Genomic DNA, 26,560 nt, shown 5'->3' with positions numbered 1-26,560 from the left:
TTGTACAGCAAAATTTACAGGAGCTCTATGACAAGCTACTGTGACACGTAATTTAATCTTCAGCATTGGATACTCTAGACTGCAAGTTTGGACTTAAATCCTTGAGACACTGCCAGTGAAAGGTGAATTATAAAACGACATTTCTTTTTCATCGGAGCTAATCTGCATTTTAATTTGTCCCTGTTTCTCGCCTATAAATGACTCTCAGGGTTGAAAATTCATTCTCGTAACGACTCCTTGAGGTTTCTGTAAAATGCCGTTTTCTTTCCCGTGTCGTCAATGTAGGCCTGAGGCTGTTGAGTGTTTCTCTAGATTCCCTGTTCTTCACTAAGCGGAGTTTTTCAGTCAGGAGCGATTCATGCCATGTGACTCGTTACACGCAATTTCCAAGTATAAATGTCCCAGCTTTCAGGAGTTAAGTAAACATCTCGCGATTAACAAAGAGCAACTTGAACGCGTGGAGTTAATATACTTCCAAGATTCGTGTTTGTCCTCCGTCAGGACGTAGTGCAAGAAACAAGCCCCGCCAACATAAGGCACTTACTCACCTACGTTACACGCGAGGGGGCAGGGGCGAGAACTCTTGGAACATGCAAGTCTGGTCAGAGTCTCACTGGAGAAAGATCTCGCAGGCTCAGGCTGCGTTGCCACTTCCTTGGGTGCTGCTGTAACAAAGGCTGCTCTGTAACAGGTATCAGATCCTCCCATTGGCAGCCACTTCATTAATCCTCGATTTTTGATGATCGTATTTCACAGAAACAATAAGGAAAAGCAAGAGAGTTGCTCCTTGGATAGCAGCCAGCAAAAAAAAATAATAGTTTAATTGGCAGCCGTTAATATTGCCTAGAAAGAAATGGGGAGAAGAATGAACATTAATAAAGGTTATACAAATAAAAATGTCAATCCCTCTAAGCTTAAGTAGTGAAGACTTACCTGCAAAACCAAAGCAAATCACATTTCCATCTGATGGCAGTTTCATTTTTAATTATCCATAGCAAAAAGATAGAACTTCTGAGGAAGATGTGCACAGTACAAGGATTGCTTTCTTTTTTTCCTTGTGCTTCGATGCCTTAAACCAAGTCATGTTCCTGAAGATGCTGACATGCTGTTACTACATAATTTCTTACTTATAAAAAATTGCTAGAAGCTCTTCCTACCACTGCAAGACCTTTGTGCAAACAAAGACTGTATGTATATAGCAGTGGGCATGCTTCAGGAGAGTCAAAACAACTAGAAAAGGTTAATAGCCTAATAATCTTCCTTTTTGCCCTTACTGCTCCCTTTTAAAGTCTGGTTTCTTATGCTCCAATGATTTGCTGACTTCAGATAAAATAGCTAAAAACTTCAATGTGTATTTTCATCTGTGATTTACTTTCTTCATAACGTGAGTAATAGTGATCGCTTATCAATTTTTGAGGAGACAATTAATTTCAAAAGAAAAAAGCCAAACCCACAAACATCCCTGGGTTGTGGCCACTAAATGGACTTGAATCACGATGGGAGCAAAGCTCCGTTCCTACAGGCTGGTACCTGAACCCTCTGGCCATGGTCAGGAGATACGCTTTTAAAGGAGCCTGGAGAACACAGCGCAGTGATAAGGCTTTAGTCAAGATTAAAAAAAAAAAGTGTCCATGTTTTATAGCTTAATCGAAACAGGTAAACGCATGATTTCTTTTCTATAATACATACTAGGAACTCCTCTCCAGCAGCCCTTTCAGGGCTGCTTAATGCTGCCTGGTCTTTGTGAATCTGGAGGCCTGTACCTCCCTTCTCTGCTAAGTCAAAGATAAAACAAAAAGAAGCAAAAAAGGGGGATGCTAAGAAGCAAAACTTTGCCAACTCTAGATATAAAGCAAGCCATTACTGAGTTTTCTCTCAGCCTTCTTTTGGAACAAGGTTTAGAATTCATGAAACCGTAGGTGGTTTCTTTTTGCTTCAATTCACCTTTGACAATCCCTCAAAGTTGTTATAATTAGTGATTTGCACCACATTAAATAATGTTAAATTAAGAAAGCCCACTGCTAAAACATTATTCCTCTATTAAGAAATGAGCACTAACTATTGCCGTACTTCCAAGAACAATATATTGTGGCTCATTTCCAACACGCTACATGAGCCACAGCCAATTGGACCATTATGATTATCAGAAAGATGAGAGAATAAAAATAAGGAAGTATACATTGATCCTAACAAGCTGTTCATGCAGCATGCCTATAAATGTTCAGATTAAATTACTTTAATTACTGAAACTTAAGATTCAATTAAATGAACTTATAATAAAACGCAATAAAATTAAATGGAGTCTTTCCTTGACATTTAAAATACAATATACATGTGAATCTCCATTTCAAGAGCAGACGTGCTTAGAGAGTAGTAATTATCCTTTATGAGATGGGATATTAAACCCATGAAATCTCAGGTTTTGTCAGAGAAATAACAGTCATTTCAATGGCAGCAACTGACAGTGAAGTTCCAGCAGAGAGAACTTTCTCAATAGATTTTGGAGACAGTCAGTTACCTCAAATGATACCATGAGTTAACATAAGTAGTAGAAACTTGGTGCACATGCTTATAGTTATTATATAGCATCTAATGAAAAATTCAGAAGTCATTCATTCACAAAGACTCCTCCTTACCATTCTTACCCTGTCGGACTTAAGTAGATTTTAGATGTGAATTTACTAACTTTCCATTAAGCTATACCAAATGCAAATCGAGTTATACACAGTTACTGATAGCAACAGTTAAAACAGTAGCTACTATGGATGCTACAAATTAAAATCACCCACTGAGGGCTTCAACCTTGAGCCAGACACAGAGCTGCTGAGAAGGCTCGTTTGTGTATCGAGTCTTTGGACTAAGAAAGGTAGAAATATCCAGTTCTGACAGCTTATTCCAAACAGATGACCGCAGAGTTAGGAAAGGTAACAACTTCCAGTTCTGGCCAACCGGATATATTTAGCACATCCTAAATATTTTACAGAGAGAATATCAGGCACTGTCTTCTCTTGGGCTGCTTCAGAAAACAAAGGCAAGAGGCTAAAAAAGCACCACCAAATACCACATTACACCTTAATTTGTATGAAATTATCATCCTCCTATTGAGCCCTTGTCAACTGTATGATCCCTATACAGGTCTGCAGAAAAAGATGCTTTTCTAATTTTGAAATTGACTGGGGGGGGAAAAGTCTCAATGTGATGAAAAATTCATTTGGTGAGGACACTTCCATAAAGTTAAGGCCGCTTGTCACCTTCTGCAGTTTTTTTAAAGAGCAACTTATAAACCAGAGATGACAACTTGTGACATAGGTACTGATCCAGACAGCATTAGTTTTTGGTAGCACGCAAAGTTTAAATGGCAAACTCTCACATATCAAATTTAAAGTAAGTTTAGGCTGCACTTCTAAGCCATGTAGACACAGTCAGTCTAGCAGACATTTTAAGAACTTTTCACACTCCTTCTGTTGGAACTAATTAGCCCATTGATGATGGTATGATTTCTCTGAAATTCCCAAGGTGCCACCTACTGGTGTCAATAATTATTTTTAACCTCAGCTGGCAACACTGAGTACACGATATGTTGGGACTTTTTTAGGAGTATAAATAGCTAGCAGACAGAAATGCAAAGTAAACTTATGGTAATTTTGATGAAGTCTCAAAACTGAACAATCAACTGAGAGAGATGGGTACATTTTAGTCCCCATAACCACAGAAAGAAATTTCAGTGCTTTATACCAAATATATTCTTTCTCCACATATAATTTAAATATTTTTTACTAAAATACAAACATTTGTAAGTAGTTTCTAGTGATGAAATGCAGTAACAGCTGAGCAGATAACTCACACATCTTACAGAGGCAAAATTCTACATGTGTGTTTCCCACATAGCCACATTGCTTCATGCTTGTAGGTAAAATGAAACTTTGTCTTTAACAAAACAGTAGGCAAATGAGCATTTTTAGAATAATAACCACGTTACGACTCAACAGTTCCACATGCCTGATGCTTAACTGCTTCTGAAGGAAGCCTTTTACTTTATAGACTACGAATACACTGAAAATTACTTACCAAAATCCACATGATTACTCATCCAGCCAATTTCTTTAATAGACACCAGTGCCAACAAACCAGAGCCAACAAATGATCCAATCCCCGAAAAGAAGAAGAACAGGCCCATAATAGCACTCTGCATAGATTTGGGAGCAGCTGAATATGCAAATTCTAGACCTGTATTAAAAGATTTAAAAAACGCTGTTGGAAGATCCAAGACACAATAATCGTTTGTTCTAGTTTAGTGTTACAGAAGTTAGAGTTGTCTCCCCCTGAAGACCTAAAACTAGCCTTGGATTTCAGGAGACTGAGGTAGTGAATCCCTACCAGTTCCCTCTGCTTGCTTTATGAATCCTGTTAAAGAACATCAAAATATCAACCTCTCAAATGGACAACATCTGAGAGAAGCACTTTGACCTTATTAATATTACAGGTGTAAAATCAAGAAATCTCCTGAGGCGGCAGGTGCATTTTCCTGTAAAATCATCCTCAAAGAAATTTATTAAGCTAACTCCAACCTGGCAAGTTCCATGTTCCCTGTTTCTCTTGTTTCTCTATTCGCTATCTGTTGTGCAGTATTTACAAAGCACACAGCATTCCTCCCTGAGAACAAAGTAGTCGGCTACTGAAGGTTGCTCTTGCACTGACCATGAACGTTTTTTTCTCACTGGCTCAGCTTCTGTATCTCTGAATATGCAAAGAGAGAAATTAGGTGTTGCAGGAAAGGCAGTAAAGTATTAATTTAATTTTGATCTAGCATTCTCCGACCTCATTGCCAGCTAGCCTATTCTTTTTAAGACTCATAGAACTGGGACTTCAACTTTCAACCACCCTTACTCAAATTTCAACCAGTAAACTCAAGAAAAATACACCAGTGACATTGATTTGAAAATCTGTGCTACTGGATTTGAGTACCAGCAGAACACCCTGGGTTAGGCTCTGCCTTGCAAAGACGAATGCCCATAATTAACTCTCATTTTTAGAATAATACTCCTGTCAAAAATCAAATGGAATTATTCACAGGAGACAGTTAAATACATTCTTTGCAGAGCTGTTTTTTGACAGGTGAAATGCTTGTTTCAAAACAGACTGCTTTATAATGAAAATTAATGCTACCTCATCTAACATTTTTCTTGGCAGAATGCATTATAGACCTGAAAATGGCACAAATCTCTCTTAATTTACACCATTACTAGTATTTGACTTTTGCTACTCCAGACAGAACTTCATAGAAATATATTGGCAGTTCTTTTTGAGAAAAGACATCACAATTCAAGCTAGATAGGTCACATCGCCTGTTGCGAGGGAGGGACTTTGTTCTTGCAAAAGAAACAGAACGGTCCGTTCTCACTGATCCAAGCGCGCTCTGCACGGCCGCCTGAGACACCTCTGACAAACAGCGCGCTGCTGCTCTCTTCCTTTGCAAAACCCGTTAGAAGGGGCCAATAGCCTGTGACTCTAGAGGGGAACCGAAACATTCTCTGGGCAGCCCAACTGTGTGGGTTCCTGTAAATTCAAACCCTAATGACAGAATAGCTACAGAGATGGAGAGACATCTGCAAACGGGGAAGAGGTGTGTGTGTGAAATTATATTTATTTTGAGAATTAAAAACTCAATTTTAGTTTTCCTAGATTTTGCCACTAATATAACAACTCACTTTTTTTTTTCCACTTAAAGAAAAAAAAAGTAGACTACTCAGGGTATAGTAGCTTTTTTTTTTTAACCTCTTGTTATCGTAGCTGCCACAGCTTTCTGGAGTATCAGTCAGCAGGCTGCTGTACATTCTGTACAAGTTCAGCTCAAGTATATCACTTGAAAGGATCTGGCCTGTTTCTTCTCTTGCTCATTTTCCAGATATGCTGGGTGCAAGTGTTACTGCTGGATAAAGATCTTAAGACTCAAAACAAAACCACAAAATGGGTGTAAAGCTTTTGCAACAAAATAAGGCAGGTTTCTAAAATGGAATAATGTTTCCAGCAACGCTAATACTTAATGTGGCCTAAAGAATATAAAATCTTTTCTTTGCCTTCAGAGATACTTTTGCCTGCTGGCAGCCATTGATAACGATTTCATGCTACCTCAAACAAGCAGTTTTGAAATTAAACCCTCTAGTTGGTGTTTTCATGTGAGATTACGATTCCCAGTTAAATAAGGGTCCTTTAAGAGGATTGACAGAATAATACAAAAGATTAATGCAATGTGTGTCATCTTTTTAAAGGTACCTCAAGTGTAACTAATGTGGCTTAGTAAGAATATGCTTAGTTTTACAGTAAACAAAACCCCAAACATTGCTGCTCTTAAGATATTTAGTCCCGTTTATTCACAATAAACATTTCCAGATCACTGTAGTTTTGTAACCATCAACACTTTGCTTATTTTAAAGCTAAGAAGTTTCATAGCACAACAGATGCCTTTATCAATTTGTAATATCAAATTGGAAAGTATACTCTATTAAGTCTTGAGAGGCCTTCTTAAAAATACGAATAATACAGTTGAGATAACAATCAGAAGGCAAGAAAAAACCGTTGTGAAACAAATGAAATGAAAGTGTAATACACGAAGCAATTAAGATCTGCTTAGAATTTCTGGTTGAAAGAGAAGTATTTGCATTTTTTCCAAACACTGGCCACAGATTTTGAAGTTATAAAGCTGTTGGTACAGACTCAACAAGTGCAGAATAGTGTAATATTCACATACGAATTGTGTAATCCTTATGGACTTCTCATGAAGAAGTCCACTAAAGCACCTGAAAAAGACACAATCCTCAGTTTGGAGTTCAACAAAAACAGAGAACGCATCTAGTCCTTGCCCTTTCCACAACCTCCAGCTAGGTTTGTTATTTTTCCCTTGTGAACACCTATAAACTAGTAAGCCTGCCTGACAGAGAAACACAAATGTGTAAAAGAGAAGAAATTTATCTTTGCATTTTGGAGAATTCTGTTTATCTGAGTTCAGCTTTAAGTGGCACAATCCCCTAAGCTGTGACTGACGTAACTCATTTTACTCTTTGGATAAAAAAGCTAAATCCAGCCTTAGTTTTAAGAAGTAAATTAAGCAAGACTTCCATCTTCAGTTTTCTCTGTGTTAGGATTTGTGACGGCTCCTGTTCACACATAATGCAGTGTACTGTTACATAGGACAGCGATGACTCTGCAGATAGGTCCTTTAGCAAAGGACCCCTATTGATTGCACTGCTAATGCATATTTTCTATTTCAGAATCTGAAGCGTTTAGCACCTTGGGTCCTTAGTGTACTTTAAAATTAATGAACTCTCCCCACATCTTAGTACTTACCAGGACTGGGACCTTTAACAGGTACCAGACAATGACCTCAGACCTTCAACACTACAACACTGACTGCTGCAGTAAAAAGAGGGAACAAGTAGGATTTCAGCTGGTGCAGTGCACTAGGTCCTTATGTCCCAGTCAAGAGTTTGTGCTAGGTACCGGTTTCCAGGGACACACTGTGTGCATGTACATTACAAATGGGACGCTCCTGACAAGTGGTGCGAGATGTCAACCTACCATCCACCAGGAATGAATGAGTGCACTAGTGCTGCATTTGAATGCACATTACAAAACTGCAAATGCACTCGAGATCTATCTAAAAAGCTGCATGAGCTATACAGACAAGCCATAGCTAAAAGGACTTACTTCCTCCAGCATCCTAATTAACTAAGGTAAAGTTTAATACATGATAGATATCTCTAATTCTTCCAGTCCACGTGAAATTCTTCCACATGAAATCCCAGGCCAGATCGCTGGAAGGAAAGCTTAGAGCAAATAAGCAGATAGGAAAAAAAACCACCTAAAAAACAGCACCACATTGCCAAGCAATGCAACCACCTTGTTTTATTTCCGAACAACTGCGATGACAGCAGAACACATGTAAGTGAAACCCGATAGAGTAGAAGTTCTCTGTTCCATTAAGAGAGGAACAAATGGGCCATGTGACAGCTGGGGCTACTGCTGGCAGGTTCTTAGAGAATTAGAGAATCTCATTTTAACCCACTGTGCTTGCCCAGCAGGAGGAATGAAAGTAACCTCCTCCAGAAGAAATGAAATGAGGAAATTCTGTCACAAGGAGTCAAAGAAAAAGAGCTGTATATAATGCCAGTTTCAGTGGATGATCTCCAAAGGTCAATATTCTGAAACAGTGTTTCAACACATTAATAAGTAACCACAGTTAAACAAATACTAAAAGTTTTTTAAATCAAGTCACTGGAGGAGTTCCAATATATTACTTCAAGCAGTTCTACAATTCTATTTAAGTAGTATCAGAATTGCTGCTTCTGTGATCTTGAAAGGTTTCTGCTACTGGTAACTAAGCTCTGCTCCCAAGCACTAGCTATGTTAAGCACTGTGCGAAGAGACTCACAAAGGCATTTCACATTTAAATCTTAGTAAACCACTGTTAGGCATACCATAGTGACCACAGAGAAGTTGCCTGGCTTTTCCTCCTGCTAATGAGCCCTGCCGTGTATATGCACCACAAGAGAAAATGAGATTTTATAGTCCTATCCACTCTCTCCTCCCACTGCACTTTCAACTTAAGATTCAGTATGATCACACAGCTGTCCACTACCTCACACAGGAGAGTATTCAGAAGTTTAAGCTCTCTTGCACTTGTTCAAGAAGGGTAAGATCGGAACAGTGGTTCAGTTTGCCCAGTATCACACTGAAGTACCAAAACCTGATCTATACATAGAGCAGATATAACTGCATAAAAAAAAAGCTGCTTCATTATCAATATTCACAAAAAAAACTTCTTTAGATTGTCACATAGCTCTTATTTCAGAGATGTAAAAAGTCAAGTAACATGGATTTAAACTGGTGATAAACTTTTCTAAAGATCGTTTAGTTCTTCCTTTTTTCTCAGGAAGGTATTTCCCCTTACTAATTGACTTTCTAAACTGTGAGCTCAGTTTTTAAGCCAAAACAATTCCAAAGCACAAAATTTATTTGCAACACAGAGGAAGATTCAGAGGAAATAATACTGCATTAAAACTATTCTTTAAAATACGATAGTGAAAGAGTATATTGTTTTACCTCAGGGCTTGTAAATATCCAATGCTAACTGCGACACACAAATATTTCAAGTGTTGCTCTGCTTGAAATTTGATCTTGAAAGCATGTTCTTATATAGCCCATTACTTATAGTATCTTGTATAATACTGCATTTGGGAACATTAGAGCTTATTTATAATTATTTGAGAAGTAAATGTTGCTTTTCTATTTATGACAGGTAATCAGATTTAAAACACACAAAGACTCTTACCTGCTATACTTGCAAATATTTCACTGAATCCTATCAGCACATACTGAGGAATCTGCCACCATATTGGCAAGTCTGCAGCATGGTATGTCACGTTTCCAATTGTCTGATTAATTGTTTTAATCTTGACAATTTTCAGTCTGTTGCTTTCCAGAATTCCTATATGGAGGGGGAGAAAAAAAAGATTGACCTAAGATGCAGAAATTATTCCTTCATATTAAGAATTAAATTAGGGTCCAGTCCTTCATTGCAATTACAAATTATAAATTATGGATATATTTTTCCTTATGTCCTAACCTAAAGCATTTCAGACTATTTTTGCTATTGTTATTTCAGGACATACAGTTCTTCTGCCATAGAATTAGTGATTATATTTTTATTCAGTAGCAATATTTACAACAGTACTTTGCTCTCAGCTAATCCATCTGAAAAAAGGTTTTTCTCATACAAACTGCATTGTCTTTTTTTAAAGACAATCTCATTTTCACAAACTACTACTTTGCTGTGTAGAACCACTGCATCTGCCACCATAGTGTTAATAAATTAGAAACCATTTTGCTTATCGAAATGGCTACAGTAGTGCTTAGAACTGTGAAAACCCGCTATGAATACGATCGTGACATTTATATGACACTTATCATCCTGAGAGATCCAAAAGCTCGTTAAGAGCTTGATTTACAAGCAAAACATTGCATAGAAATTACTTAATGTAGAATGAAAAATAGGCAGGGTAGTGTAAAATATAACCATTTTTTTTGCTTGCTCAACACAACAGCTTAGAGTAGAAAGTGAATATCAAATAATGGTGTAGCATTTTTGTTGAAGTTGCCCAGATTTAAAGATTTACCTCACTGTTACAGAAAATGCACAGAATAGCTAATAGTTAATAAAACTCTCTGCTTCACCCTGGAAGAGCCCCTACAGAAGAGGTCTCAATATCCTTGAAAATAAGGTGGATTTATTCATCAGCAATTCAGAGGAGCGAGGTTGAGTCAATGACACGACTGCCTGTAATAGGTGTTACACACACGCACGGCCTCCCATTTAGCGCCTGTCGGTTTTGGTCTCTTTCGACTCATTGAGCCAAGACCCGACCTAATCTCAGGGCACAAAGTATCACTCCTGTTACAAAAACCTAAAAATTGTACAAGGCTTAGATGACAGACACGATGCTTTGTAGATATCATCCCGTATACAAGTGATTACATCTGCTTCCTCACTTTTAGCGTTTTCTCTCCTAGAGGCAGCCAAAGCATGACACAGACATTTAACGTGATGTGGGCTGAAGCTATTGACAGTGCTTTTCATGTGAACAAGCACAAGCAATTTCTAACGCACAATATAAGAGCTGTTCTCCATTTCTTCTCAAATCTGTGGCATACAAACCTCGAGGGAGCCAACGAGATCAACCATCTCTCTAAGTGACAGTTTTCCAAGGGAAATGACTGACGTTTGCCAAAACCACCTCCTAACATGACATGCAGTTTCTTCTTAGTCCTGCTCATGGCAAAAGACCCAAGTTGGGAAGAAGGCTCGTTGTAGCCCCTACATATAGTCTGTAGGTGAGGCCATAATTAAACAAAAAGTTCTAGAAATCATGTGGATTGTACTTCATCATGATTCAGAGCTAGAGCTCTGAAAACCATACTGGAGGGAGCACACGTTAAAAGTGACTTACAAAGTATTTTGAAAAGCATCGAAAGCTGCATTTGTGTAACCCACGTTTATTCATTCATAAAAGTTCAGATTCTAATCTAGTATGAACTCTCACAACACTCTACAGTCTAATACTCTGAGACACAAGAGCTGTAGAGAGAAAACAGGTTAGAGCTACTCCAGTTTGTTTAAATACCACCTTGAGGCCCCAAAATGCTTCTTTAAAAGAGTATTTTCCTTAAGAACATCTGGTTTTGAGGTAAATACGGTTCTGACCTCAGTACATCTTAGTGCCAGGCCACCATATTTTCTCTACCTTCCTCAGTTCTTTCTAGGTGACCACTTACCCATCTTATTTTTAAGTATCTTTCTTCAGCTCTTCAGCCACCTTAGTGTCCTGTGAACTGTGAAGAGCTGACGTAATTAAAATAAAGCTGGATTTCTTGATGTTTTGATTTTGACATAGCCAACAAGCATTTCCGAGCGAAACTTCATTAAAGTGTAAACAAAGCAGCAGAGTCAGCTAACAACTCGACATCAGTTCATTCATATATATTCAACCCCTAATTATTGCACCTCAAAACATGCAGTGAACCTTAATGTGTTTGATACTCTTCACAACATAAGCAAACTTAGGAGGCATTTAGCCACACAGGAGCACAACTACAAAATACCAAACTCTGCCATAAATGTATATTCAAAGCTGAGTACTGCAGAATCTAGAATCCATTGATTCTTTCTTAGACTTTGATAGACAAGCTTCAGGCTTAATCTTATTGTTTTAGTAGTTAAAAGAATCCTCAGTTCTTGCTCTAATTGTTTTAAACTCTATAAATGAAGTATATTTTCCAGTTGAATAACCTTAAATACTGCTGCTCAGAATTTACGATAAAATGCATGAAGCACAGCAGATGTTCATTAAATCTAATCAGTTTTATTCTCATGCAGTTTATAAGATATTTAAAATAATCTAAACAATCTAATAGGCAGCCTAAGTAGTGTCCATAACTAATGTCAGTTAAATAAGTAAGTTTAAATGGAAATATGGCACAAACAAATCATTAAGATACTTCCAAGATTGCAAGTTAAGATACTAACATCTTCATGCATTTAAGATTTTATTCAGTATCTCTCGCTAAGGCAGAAATGATTAGAAGTAATGTAATTTTAAGAATATTAAAATATGGCTTCTATAATTATAATTTAATGAGAAAATAAAAATGTTATGAAACATAAACCAACAGAAGCTTTCCACCCTGCTAGAAATAAGCAGTTGCCTACGCCAAAATTTGTCACACCCAAAGCTCTTTAATTCATGTTATGAGGAAGGGATGTTTAGTTACTCCATAAGGTTAAACTTCCCAACCTTGCTGCAGATAACCACCCAAAGAATTCACCTTCACAGCTTCTACTGTGGAAGACTTACAGGAGGATCACACCACCAAAATCATACATTACATTTTAGGTGAATAGAAAACAAGAAGGCACTTGAAATTTTTCAGAATTCTGCTGTATGAACCCATTCCCCACCCCAGCTACGACAGCTCGATATGCTTTTTTCCCCTCTGGTACTAATAAAGACAGATATTGCACTTTCTGAGTTCAGTTATGTGTGAGCCAGCAGGTTCTATTTAAAGAGCTGACATTTAACTGTTTTACATCATCTTCTTTTGCTGGTAGCAGTGTCCCAAGTAACACAGAATAAGAGAAACATTCCTATTTTAAGCTTAAATGACTTTAAGAACTTTACTTGCCCACATACAAAGTGACCTTGGCCTAATAAGGTAATTATCTCTCTCATTGAGAGAAATCTTAATAGCCGTATAAAGTGTCCCTCTCTCTAAAATATAGGAGATTACAAGTGCTGAAATTAATTTATTTAATGCTATAACGCTTTATCAATATGTTCACTGCAGTGGTCCTAGGTGAAGGCTGTAGGTTCCATGAAGCATTGCTCAGAGCTGTTCAGTTCCACATCAGCAGCGCTGAACAACTTTAAATCATCTCCAAAGCAGCTGATTTATGGTTCCAACAGAGTTGCCATCTTTTTCCTTTCATGCTATAGCTAAGCTATTTTACACTACAGTAATTCCTAAACATTAGGGAACATTAAGGTAGGGGAGAAAAAACCCAAAGTGGGAGGAAACTCTTGTTCTGCCATAACCTAACCTTATTATTTCAGATGAAGGGAAAGGATTTTAGGTAAAATTTCACTTTTTTAATACTTGAAAGTCCAATTATATGAAGGAACATACTTATTTCTGAACTAATTTGGTTTTCAGGATGAATAAATTTTCAACTTCAAGATAAATTATTAATAAATCAGACAACATGGACTTCCACAATATCAGAAAGTTCATTTTAAGAGGAGTAAACCAGCTTTATATTCAAATGCTGGACACCTCGTTCAGGCACCCCAAGTGCTGATTGTGAACCTAAAGCATTGGTTAAGAAAATAAGGCCAGAAAACAAATAGCTCTTCTCTACCAAGCATACTATATAGTAATACTGTATGTGAAAACCTTAACTAACAAGCTGATTTTGAAAGGTTCAGCACAATTTAGTAAAGTTTTGGATAAAATCTCCTTCACTGTGGGAAACGCATCCATGCATTTGCATTCTACCCCCTGAAAAAGACTTTTGAATAATCGTGAATTCAAGATTCAAAAAAGTGGGTTTTTTAAGCATGTTGTTGCAAGTAGCTGAAGAAATAACTATGTAAGTAGATCTAAAAACCATTTTCTTACCTGCAGCAAATGCAGAACACATTACAAAGAACATTCCAACTGCAATCCTCTTCAGTGAGGATGGGAGCAAGCCATTCCTCTTTAAAATGGGGTCCACCAGTTTATCTTTTAAGGGTATTAGGATCAGAATGAGCACTGCATCAAACATAGTCAACCAGGCTGCTGGAAACTGAAAGGAGAGATGACTTAAGGTAGCAATTTCATACTTAAGGGTTGAGTTTTACTATTATATTTATAAGGGAAAAATATTTTAGGTGGAACACTGAGATCCAAAATAAACCAGAGCATACTGCCACACACTGGGAAAAGAAAAATATGAGTGCGTAAAAGCTGAGGGAAACACGCAGCTATTCAGGTTTTCATTTCATTTGGCAGTTCATAATTCTCCTAGCTCAGAAGCACAAATGATTCCTCACCATAGTAACTCCACCAGCATTGCGTATTCTCACTTTCAAGATGCGCCTCCAGCTGTGCTGAAGTGGGGTGCTGGGTTTGGGTTGGGGGTTTTTTGAGGGGTGAAGGGTGGGAGAGGTGGGGGCGTAGGAGCTTTCCACTGGGACACATCAAGTGTTCAGAGCAAAAAAGGTTCTTTTCACAAGAGCAAGAAATACTGTACATAGTTCCAAGGAAAATGAGGACTAAGAAAATTACTGGGCAGATGAAGACAGTGCTCTAAGAAAACAAAATGTAGAACTCAGAGATGTTTTATGAATGATTTTGTACAAGATTTCTAAGTTTCAGAGGGCTCTGAATTAATTTTTGTTAAAACAAAAGTTAAGTATCTAACTATATGAATTCCATTAGAAAGATGAGCTGGCAATTAGCATTATCACAACAGTTTTTCTGCATACATCCTGAAATACATTTAATGGAAAAATATCACTATCCGTTGGGAGGTTTTCTGCCATTAAAACTTTTTTAGTCATAGAACACCTGTCTGAGGAATGACGGATTGTGCCTCTCAAATCTAGTAAACAAAACTGTGCATATTATTTAAATTAATGCATCCCAAGATAGATTTTTAAAAGCATTCAAAGTCAATATTAATGGCATATAAGTCAGGAAGTGATTTAAGCAATTAAACAGTCGCTATGATTTTACTTCCAGTGATATACTCTAGTCTGACAGAATTAAACTTTTGTTCTACTTCAGTTGTGAAATATCCTTTAGAGCCAGGTTCTGTAGATCTTCTATTATTAGGCTTAGAACTTTCTGAACTACACCACAGAACGGTAGAAACAGAGTTACACTAATGTAATACAAAATTCAATTAAAATGAAATTACACTTGTCAAACGAACAAAGGGTATGGTGTAACACGTGCATCCTTTCTCATTTGCAAGGTTCAGTAATTGACAGTAAGATTCCCGCCTACATGAATGAGATGGTTTCTACCCAGCTTAATAATATTTGGCATCTGTTTGGAGCTAACAAACCCAGACGGTACAAGATTTTGCAAAACATTCTGGTCTGATGATATTTTTTTAAATTGCATTCAGAACGCTGTGATAGTGCACGATGCATCGCGCTCTGAGACAGATGCGCTGATCTATGTGTTCCTGATGCTGATTCAGCTCTTGATACTAAACTGTTTCTCTGTCTGTGGAAACTCAAGGTTAGAATAGAGCAGTATTTTGCTAAAATTATCCAAGGTGACCAAGGGGCCTGTGACAATTTAAAGCTACGGCCACGGTAAGAGAGGAAGACGACCAGATTCCCTTAAGGCTGCAAATCTCAACCACCCCAGGTATCTCCAAAGGCCAAAGCCCCAGCCTGTGTCGCGGGGCGGGCACACATCTCGCATTGCAGGGGAGATCCTGATTTCACTGACTGGTTGTAATCGCTCCAGTCTGGCCTAGATGATGATGACAAACCGCAAAAACAAGAGTTAGCAAAATGGGAACCTTTAGTTCTTCGCCATCTAAGCAAGGGCTGACACTTTCACAGGAGTTTGCACAAAGAGCAGTTAATTAAAAAAAAAATAGGTACAATTATTAAAATAAATTAAGTACAAGTATTTTTTTATTTCTGATCTGTAAAAAAGCTGTTCTTTTGTATTTAGTTTTAAATAAAACAGAATATATGTAATTTTAAAAGAAGATTTACTGAGTATGTTAATAACTTACAGTCACACTTTTTCCTTTATTCTCAGTACTGTTTCTTCAACTACGTGATGCCAGCCTTTCTTGAAAAATATTGACTGAATAACTTCCTTCAACATGCTAAACTGATTCAAGGTAATGTGAATATTGTTTAAGTAGTATAAAGTTACAAATGTATCTCAGATTCCAAATTTGCAAACAGTAATGTTTCAGTTAAGTATGGGTATTCCCACTGAGTTTGTAGAAATGCTTCTGCACTACTTTTAACTTTGAACACTTAGGGCATAGAGATTTGTAAACTTTCGTCAAAGATCCTACTCTGTCCACTGAAGGATAAAGGCACTCTTAATATAGTGAAAATTATCTGAACACATTCCGAACACTTTTTTTGCCCTGCTTACCGTGTGAATAGAGTTGGTGTCATTTGATATTTCAGGAATTTTCAGATGGAGACTTTGCAGTACGTATGTTGTCTGCATCTAGAATTAGGAAAGACGAATTGAGATTACTGGGACAAGGACTACTGAGAGCGAGATATTTTTAATAATTATCAAAGACTATACCAGAGGTAAAGTGCTAATATAGCAAACTAGAAAGAGTTATTGTTACAGCATTGCAAGATTTTTTTAACCCTTACATTTATTTTTCCTAAAAGCACAAAGATTCATTTATGTGGCTTTAAAAACAATTTCTGCATCATTTCCCCAAAAACATATTTGCTACCCTAATTCATCTTACCATGACAGAAGAACCAGAAAGGAATTAATCAAAATGACATCTAGACCAATTAGCCCGACCTATCTGAGTAGACTACAAGATGAAACAGAACGCAAAATTTAAGATACATTATTCTGTACGACTGTTAGTTTTAACTATAATTTTAATGATTTTCTTTTTTATTATTAAGTCAAAATGTTATCTGAAAGTATTCGGAGTAGCCATTTTTCATCTCTCAAGGCTAAGCTTCATACTTATGAAAGAGCCCCCAGAAAAATGTGAAATTACATACTTTGGCAGTAGCTCAGGCAGCTAATATAGCTTTCCACAACAATTTTATCTAGTAAATAAAAAAAAAATCAATAAAGGCTACCATCACGCAGTATTATTTTTCCTAACAGAGTATTATCAAAATGATTCCTGAGGTGCAATCCTAGGTGTGTGAAAGACAAGTAGTTTATGTAAATGAATACATGGCGATTAAACAAGCCAAAGTGTTAATACCAGAGTTCTGAAAAATCCTCTTTAATATTTATCTTCTTTACAATCACAGCCACTGAGTGCTAACTGCAAGTAAACCTTATAGAACAGTTTCCCTCCAAAAGCTTTTGTGTGTTTCCTTCAGGTAACTGCTGGGGGGAGTACTTTTCAGGTAGGAGTTAAGATTTATAACAGTCTCAAACCTGCAACTTAATGCTAGTGCCCTGACACCTTCCAAACGCAACTGGGTCAAGGGAAAGTGGGAGACCCTAAAGTAGAAATTATGGTTTTCAGACATGTAAAACAAAAATGTAACCATTTGTAACAACTCACTTGAAAATACACTGTCCAGTAAGGTATTAAAGCCAAGAAGACAGGGATAATCTTGACGAGAGCTTTCACGTCTTCTACTTTATCTTCTCTGAATGGGCCTCCACGGGACAGCTTGGCCATTTCAAACAAGCTTTGCTTGCGTGGAGGCTGCTGAAGTACTCCTTGGCCTTCGCTTTTGAAAATAATTTGAAATGTTTCGTTAAACAACAACAAAAACTGACAGAACTGCCAATCTTGTGACTCTTCATTATAAAAACCTCGTGTGTTTCTAAAACAAGTTAGAGCAAAATAACGAGGCCAGGATGGAACATCAGCAGGTGAAAGCACAGGCTGACAACTCCCACTGTAAAGGTTTCCTTGTTTCCCATCCTTCCCCCTCTTCCCTCACATAAATAACTAGCACCATAATATGCAGAACTTAAGAAACACTATTACAAAATACAGGTTATTCTAATTCATTGAATTGTTTTGCACTCTGATTACATGCAATCCCATTGCAGAGAAGGCACTTGACATCTCTTATCATCAGTGAACAAATTCAGGCACCAGTATTCCATGGGCTCCTCTTAAAAGTGGAGTTAACCCCTTGGAAAACAAAAAGCCAGTACACATTTTGGCTGCTCGTCAAGCCCCTTACACCACGCAATACCCTCTGATCTGAAAAACACCGTCATTTGTATTGCGTGGTGTATCTCATAAACATATCTAAGCAGAGAAGAAAGTTAAGTAATGTTTAAAAGCAGAACGCACTTTTGTTACACTTTCAGAAACTCTGAACTGGCATTCAGTTGAACATAGCATTCAACTGAAAATAGCAGATCTTGCAGTGTGGAGTTCCAATGATCTCAAAATGTGCCTCTTTTTCAGCCCAGAACTCCCACAAAATATCTCTGGGAATCCAATTTTCCCGTTCTAGTTCTGAGCAGAACTGCACACTGTTGTGTATTCTCTAGTGTGACTTACCACCAGCTAGTCTGAAGCAACTAGTTCCAACTCTTAGGCCAACTCACTGAATTCAGAATATACAGAAGAGCGTGATACAAACCTATTAGTTGAACGTTCCACATGTCTTCTTCTTGAGCAACACGAATATGCGAGAATTTTAAACATGTCTGTGAAGGCACTACCGTCAGGCGGTTTTGTGATGAAGAAACTCTGACCACATAAGAAAACCATGAAGGAAATCCCAATGCAAATTGTTGGGATGCTATATCCAATAACAAAGCTCACATTCTGCTGAATGTATGCGATGCCTCCCAGAGAGAGAATAGCTCCCAAATTAATGCTCCAATAAAACCAATTAAAAAATCTTCTTGTGGCTTCTGGACCCCGATCTTTGACCTGGAAAAGATGAAAAACAAGTCGTTCAATTTCTGAAGAAAACGAAGCCTATTTATTAGAATTCAATCAAGTTCTATGCATTGAAGAGTTTAGGTTTAATTTAGAGTCATACTGATATGATTTAAGTGTTTTGGGCTTAGCACGGCATTTGATGAAATGACACCTTACTGAGCTACCCCATTATATCAGTGACCTTCTAGAAGTTCAGCATAGGGATAAAAAGCCATACAACACTAAATTACAAAGCTTCCTCACAGAGGGTGTAATTATTTCTGCTACACTGTCTCTCATTTGGTCATTTGTCTAGACAAAGCTCACTTAGATTAACATCTTATAGTCTACAGAAGTTGAAATAACTATTTATTTTTTTAGTAAAAATAAGCTGCCTAAAAATTCATGTATTAGTAGCATTGCCACAACTGCTTCTTCCAACTGTATACACGTAACAGTTAACCATATTCCATTTTCTAAGCCTCAAATGACTACTTGGTAATTAAAGCACAAATGAAAATTTTAACACAGTCCTAAAGCCTCTCATCAGAACATAAATTGAAAACCTGCCATTCTGACCTTTAAAAAAAAAAATCTAAAATTAAACTTTGGTTGCCTGAGGTGTCAGCAGGCCCCAGTAAACATTTATCCCTTTATTAAGTCAGCACTGTTTGTGAAAGTAAAGATATTCCTGGTTTAAAAAAATAGCCCATACAGCTTTCACCAGCACTCTTTTATTCTGTATTGCCTACCATAAGTCACCCCATGTTTTGTAATTAAGTCACAGGAACCCAGAATCACTCATAAAATGTGATGGAAGAGAAACTCCACAAGTTAAAATTTGAAATGCATTAAAAAGATCGACTAGTCTATAGAAGAATTCATAATATCATATTTGTCACTGTTTTATGACTGAAAGGCCATTACCAGTGACTAGCAAGTCAGTGCCACACACCAGTCTTGCTGAGCCAGTTGTTTCTGAATTCTAATTGCAAGTTTCCCTTCCTCATTTGCCAGATCTCCAAAAGATCTGTGTTTAGTTTGCAATACGGAAAGCAAGCTACGTCTTGAAATAAGTTTTTAATGTTGTCACTTCTGATTTACAGCTTCAAGTTTCTCAGTGGTGCACAACCCATCTGTATCATTTAACCAAGCCTAACAAAAGAAATATTAAGGCATCTGTTCCGATGCGTAGTTAATAGCACTGTCAGGCATTCGGGTAGTTCTGTTAGCACATCAAATACAATCTCGGAGCCTAAACAAAATTCTTTCCAGTTTCAACCTGGTATTCATTTCCTAATTTTAAGCCATCACTCCTAGTGGTGTATCCAACTAGGAATTCCTTCTAAACACCACATGGCAGCAGGATATTAGCAAACAATTACACCATAAACACAGTACCCCAACTAATGGAATGAGTTAGCAATCTATTTTACAAACTTTCCATTTCTTTGTCATAAAGTCTCAATTCTCTTACAATTCTACAACGAAGATGACTCCCCATCTTCCCTCTTACAAATGACCTTGAATAGCAGAGAAAAGCTGGGAGATGAAAGCAAACTTTGATACAGGTAAGAACAGGGCAAGCACAGCATGATGCTTCTATCAAGGATTATCTCGGAGCTCCTGAGAACTTCCTGAACCCAGGATGGCTTCTATCTACTTAAGAAATGCAGCAGATATTCTCTCCATGAACTCGCTCAGCCTGCCTCTGAACCCAGGTCAGCGTTTAGAACCCATAATATCCTGTGGCAAAGAGTTCCCCAGCTAATTACACTTTGGGAAGAACCACCTCCATTTGTCTGTTTTGAACCTGCCATGTACCAGCCTCACTCGTACCTCGGTGCAGGAAACAACAGAAGACAGTTGAGCTTCATCCCTTCCCTGACCCACTTCTGCTTCTCTCGCCCAACCATTATTTCCACAAACCACTGACACATCTTCTTCCTAAGCTGCCCTTTCAGACACAGGAAGTTGGAAACTGCTGGCTATTACTTCAGTTGTGTGACAGCACAAAATAGATCGGTTTATTCTCTTATAAGGAGATGCTACATTTTGATAAGGGACCAAGAGGAAGAAAGCCATGCTTTATTTTTAGGAAGGACAAGTATGTTTCACAAAACTGCAGGAATTCTCCTTTTCCCCCTTATCATTGCATTATCTTAAATCAACCGAGCAGCAAGAAAAATTTATCGCTCCCTCTGCTCAATTTCATCGGTGCTCAAGCACAGCAGCACTCTGCTCATAGTACCAGCACCACCAGCTTCATTAGATTTTTAACATCCTACCAGCAACTGCAGCCAGAAAATTACGCATGTAAATGGCACAAGTATGGTGTGAGTCCTGGATCAAATCTGTCCTGTGGACTAAGGGTTCCATATACCTGCACTGAAAGTCAAAATAAGCACTTGAAAAAATTTTTACAGCTTAAAAATAGTAGTAGTGCCTAAAGGGCATGAGAAGGTCACCTTTTTAGATTAACCATGTTTTAGTGAAACTCTATACAAGAGAATGCAAACAATATCAGCAAAATGCCATGGCTAGGGTGCAAAGCTTTCCATCACTGAACGAATACGATGTAGTAAAACTATTTCAGAGGTGTCCTGACTCCAATGAACATTAGGTAGTATCTAGTACACACAATTGATTTGCTTTAGGTAACATGTTATTTTGCAAATGAACTCAAATTCAGACATCTTCCACAGAACTGGACAACTGACACTTACTTAGATCGATTCCCACTGCATAATATCCAGCCCTGAGTCACCACTGTTGTGAAGTCTTTAGACTTTCTTTCCTTACTAAATGGGATCGCACATCATTCTCCAAGAAAGTTAAGAAACAATCCAGTACTGCTTCTACTTAAAAAAAAAAATAGAGAATGAACTACTGTACCATACAGGGAGCATTCCAATTGCCCTAAATTTTCCTTTTTTTAAGCTACAGGGCACATTCTAATAAAAAAGCCCAAACAAATAAAAAAGAAAAATCAAACCACAACCAAACCCCCAAAAAAACCTCCCAACACAGTCTTTCCCCAAAACTAAACAAAAGCCCCACAGGAAAAACCCCTCTAACAAAGAAACGAAGGAAATGAGCAACTCTAAGCTTTCTGGCCACAGCTGCTTTGTCAGTCATTGGCCACGTGTCAATGCTGCCCGCATTCAGGTGGGCCTCTGAAGAGGAAATAAATTCATCTTGCTACTTTCAAGACATCTAACGTAACTTTTGCAAAAGAAAATCCAACCTAATACTTGATTTTTCTACAGTCCATAAGTTGTTTTTCTTAATATATCTGATAGCTATCCTTTACATATAGTTAATCCAAACGCAGACAGAAAAGCACAGTGACGTTTTAAGTTTTGTAACTAGGACCTACACAGCACTGGATTACAAAATAGTAAAGGAATAGTTCTCAGAATGAAAATTTCTAATACAAAACACATATCAGACTGATTACGGTCATCTGAGATGCAATTACAAGCACAGTTTTCATGATAAAGAATCCCAAGTGCCTGGAACACTATGTTATGGGAATTGTGTAATCATTGGGTTATTTACAGCCACATGAGCTGTGCAACTCAGCGTTGCAATACTCTAAACTCCCTTAGGATATAAGGGTAACATCTTACAATCAGAACAAAATTTTAAGTGCAACTAGAACAAAGAAACAGAACAAGTAACTAGATCTTTGGTTACAACACCTGATGAGAAGTCATTACAAAAATTTGACAGACAGCAACTTCCACAGCACAGCTGTCTAAAAGTTTAATACTTGGATCTCATTCTGACTTAGTGGAAAGATGATCACTTGCTGAATTATTCCTCCCATGGATTTTTCAACACCAAAATCTTTCTTAGGACATGATCCAAGCACTAACCAAAGCAGTTTGTATGGTTTGAAACCAAAAATATTACACAGCTCAAATATTAGCATTCCAGTAGCATCTCCTGATGTTTATACAAAGAAACAGGAATCTATAAAAGCATCATTGCTTCTCCATAGCTCCTGTGTTTAGATACTTTGCTTTGTCACAGAATAATTTTCTAGCTTTCTACAGCTAGGCCAGTTCCAAAGAAATGGTTATCCACAGGATTTCTTATTTTTGCAGCAGCAAAATGATCTGCTAATGATCTGAAGTACCATTATGTCACAATCTTCCCTCTCTCCCTCTTCACATCATGACACATCGAAAGCTATGACTCCTATTTGACACACATAAAAGGAAAAAGATTTAAGCTACTGACATTAGCAGTTTTCATTTGTTCCTGACAGTAACAAGTGACAAATGTAACAACCCCCTGCCCCGCCCAGGCAACTATGTGAGCAACCACACAACAGAGCAAGGATGAAAATGTAGAAGCTTGTCCTTCTCCTTTGCCTATAAAACAAAGAATAATGACAAGTCTTCCAGAGTCAAATTTCCTCTTACAGAATTCTGACCTTCTAATCCATCACTATGGGCACTAGTTATTCTTTGAGAGCATCTGGAGAGAAATCAGTAACAGAGCTATGCAGTACCACTCCGTTGCTACAATTTTTCAAATATTTATACTAAAATTTGGCCAGTCCACATTTACAGTCTGATTTCTCTTACTAGTACTATCATACCTATTCTGTTTCTGCTGGAAACAGAAATAAATTAGTACCAGCCATGTGAATGCCACAACTTAATTTTTCACGCTTATCTACAGTCTTAGATGTCCACAGTCTCCTAATAAGTTCAACAACAACAAAATAACTTGCACCTCGTGACCTTTGATTATTTATACAAGGTCCCCCATCCTTCCTCAGAGGCTGGAAAAATCTAAGTTCTACGAATAAATAAATAAAGGTTGAAAATCACTCTGAAGGCATTTTTACACCAGCAATTTCCAATAGCATCCTGCTGCTGGCAATGCTACTGTTACAACAGCCACTTTAGCAAAGCTGGAAGATTTTTAAGAAGTTATGGGCTCGTAGATTGAATGACTACGATGGCAATTCATAAAGAAAAGACTGTGGGTTAAAACTATCATCTTCAATCATCATAAGCCCCAAAGAGATTAATATAATTAGAGCAATGATAACAGCTGATACTAGATCAGGAGTCTACTACTAATGTTGGCTTCATTGTTCACGCTACCCCAGCTTTCACAATGAGGGACAGTTACAGTGTTTCCCAACTATAGAAAGTCACAAACTGCTCCACAGAACAGGAAGTGACCCCAAACACTCACACTTAAAAAGGGGAACTGGAAAGTGCCAGGTTATACTTATCGCACGATTAGACACACTATTCTGAGAACCATCGGTTCAGATTTAGAGCTGTATGATGGATCAATCTGCAACTTCTATAGAAGCAGGTCTTATTTATAAACACAGTTAAGTAAAGCTGGGTTACACCTAGTTTGCAGTAACTGCTTTTTGGCTAAGCTGTCTAGCAAAAGTTACTAAGCCTGCTTAGTTACTTTTAACAGCACTTCTAAAAGCATCCATTTAACAGAAGTTAAAAAACTACATCTTTTTAATCTCAGAGGAAAATAAGTGCTGGGATTTACTTTTCAATTTTCCACAAAGTGGTTACTTTCTGCTAAATAACAAAATCCTGATTATAGTTGGGTTCTCCACCCAAATTATAGATCACTCATTAAAACTGAACATTTTACATAGCAATTTTTAAGAGATACTCAATGAAATATAACTAACAATATCTAAAAGGTGGTTCATGTCAGCTAAAGTATACAATTCCCATTTTCTTTTGTCTGGTATTTAAGGGAAAAAGGACAAATCTTATCAGTACACATCCAGCCAAAACATGCTTGCATTGCATTCTGGCCTCCCAAGAATGTGACCCCGGGAGACAGACTTTATCCTCAGCAATATATAGCTACCCAGCAGTTTGCTACATTCCTACGCAGGAAGAAGGCACCCAGGAGAGCCCAAAACTGCACAACAAGGTAAGTGGTATGCTGTAATATATTTAACAACAGATAAGCCAGAAAAACAGAGAAGGGGAAAAATTCAGTCCTTGGCAGAGCTCTACCGACTATTATTAACCAGAAAGGAGTATTTCTTTTGCTTCACCCTACATAAATCACCGTGAATTATCTGCAAATCTAGACCAATACTGCTTTCTGCGAAATCCTGGGGGGGAAGCCTTTAGAAAATCCAGCTACAATAACTACACTTCCATTGGCAATGGTTCTTCTTTTGCTCTTTTCCTGCCATTATTTATCTCTCATATTTAACGTTCATAAAGTGTTCTGGGGATAAGCAGTCAGTTTTGAAAAAGACCTTACAAGATAAAGTCATATTAAAGTTATTTCACTTGACGGGCTCATGCTGGCTTAAACAGAACCAATGCACAGGAGATACACAATCTTTGGCTATAATAATGTTTTACATTCATGTACTGCCTTTCACCCAGAACTTCAGAATTTATAATATACGAAATGCCAAAGAAGGACAAATGTAAACTGCACAACAGAGAACAGGTATGTTTGGCAATGATGTTGTGGTTGATTCTACCTCTCGCAAAGAATTTCAAGGTATATCTGATACCTGCTCTAATCAGAGCTCAGTGGGCCAGTAAACAGACATTCAACTGGATCGGAGGTATTTTCCTCACTTTGCCATCAAGAACAGTTTGGTTAGAAAAGCTGCTCAGTATCTAAGCATTCTCCATTTGTAAAACAATAATTATACTCCAACGCTCTCACAGCGTATTACCTTAGCTTAAGATTGTAATAAACTATACACAACAGTGCGTTCCAGTTGATATTTCCCATAAAGCCACTTAGCTCTGCAGTGATGATCCAAAGAATTATATCACTGAAGTGGATCTGAACAAGGTCATTTTACAGGGCGTGTCCATATAAGAATAGCCCAGGTAATACGTTTACTATGTTAAGAGCATCTTCCGACCCATCATCTGGCACAACATCATCCTGAACAAAAATATCACTCAAGGGCACAGTGCATCACACAGAGAATACCTAAAGCATAAAACTGTTCTCTTTCATTTGTCACAGGATGATAAGGGCCTCGGACTGCTGCCCCAGAAATCCCATGCTATCCTTGTCAATACTAAAATGTATACCAGGTATTTCACCTGATGAGCTCCAAGGTAATATTAACTGGGTACAAACCCCAAAATGGAGCAAAATTAACACTTCAGGAAAATTAACATGGAGCAAAATGGCCACTTGATGGCCATTAAGTATTCAGCCCAACTCTTCAAGATGGCGATGGCTTGGCCAAATCAGGTACCACACGTAAGGCAGCGCTACCAAGCAACCAAGGGTCATAAGAGATCAGAGATCAGAGGCTACACAGACACCAAAACTATATCTAACAGGGCACAACAACTTGACAGCTTGCATTTTGTACAAACAAAGGAACAAAGCTGGCTGATCTGATTCCTTTGGAGACTTAACAGCTCCAGAGATGTGAATCACCAGGTGCGCTGCCCCCCCCCCCGAGGCAAGCCCCTCTGCATGACCGACAGCCACCCGCTGGCTCGGATGGGCACCCACAAATGATTCCACAGCTGCCAAATAATACTTGACCTGGTCCGCCCCGAAAGGGGTGATGTTGGCCTTGACTGACCCGACGCCCAGCCCCACGAGGACCAGTCCGACGAAGGTGGCGGCGGCACAGTAGCGGGTGGCTCCCACCTGGGAGCAAGGCGCCATGGTGGCGTTGGCCGCCGGAGACGAACAGTGCTCTACGGGGAACAAGGGGATGTCCCCGCAGAGGCCCTGGCGGGTGTGCGGTGCCGCGATGACAGGGAAGGCCAGCATGCCCAGCAGGTAGAGCGCCATGCTGAGCAGGATGGTGCCAAACTTGCCCAGGAGCGCGTCGGCCAACCAGCCCCCGAAGGGTGA

General features: G+C 38.2%; 1 protein-coding gene across 1 annotated transcript; it reads right to left on the bottom strand.

Annotated features, from left to right (window-relative positions):
- Window positions 1-382: 382 nt before the first annotated feature.
- Window positions 383-26,554, bottom strand: SLC15A4 (solute carrier family 15 (oligopeptide transporter), member 4; the record flags this gene model as incomplete). Its single annotated transcript, XM_009867469.1, has 8 exons — window positions 383-843; window positions 4,069-4,227; window positions 9,329-9,484; window positions 13,729-13,897; window positions 16,231-16,308; window positions 17,360-17,531; window positions 18,405-18,700; window positions 26,243-26,554. Coding segments are annotated over 8 exons (1,491 nt in total), but the record flags the coding sequence as incomplete, so codon positions are not given.
- Window positions 26,555-26,560: the final 6 nt, after the last annotated feature.

Source organism: Apaloderma vittatum, unplaced genomic scaffold (assembly GCF_000703405.1).
Source record: "Apaloderma vittatum isolate BGI_N311 unplaced genomic scaffold, ASM70340v1 scaffold8104, whole genome shotgun sequence".
Classification (NCBI taxonomy): Eukaryota; Metazoa; Chordata; class Aves; order Trogoniformes; family Trogonidae; genus Apaloderma; species Apaloderma vittatum.
Note: the sequence above shows the minus strand (reverse complement) of the source record. Positions and strands in the feature narration are given on the sequence as shown.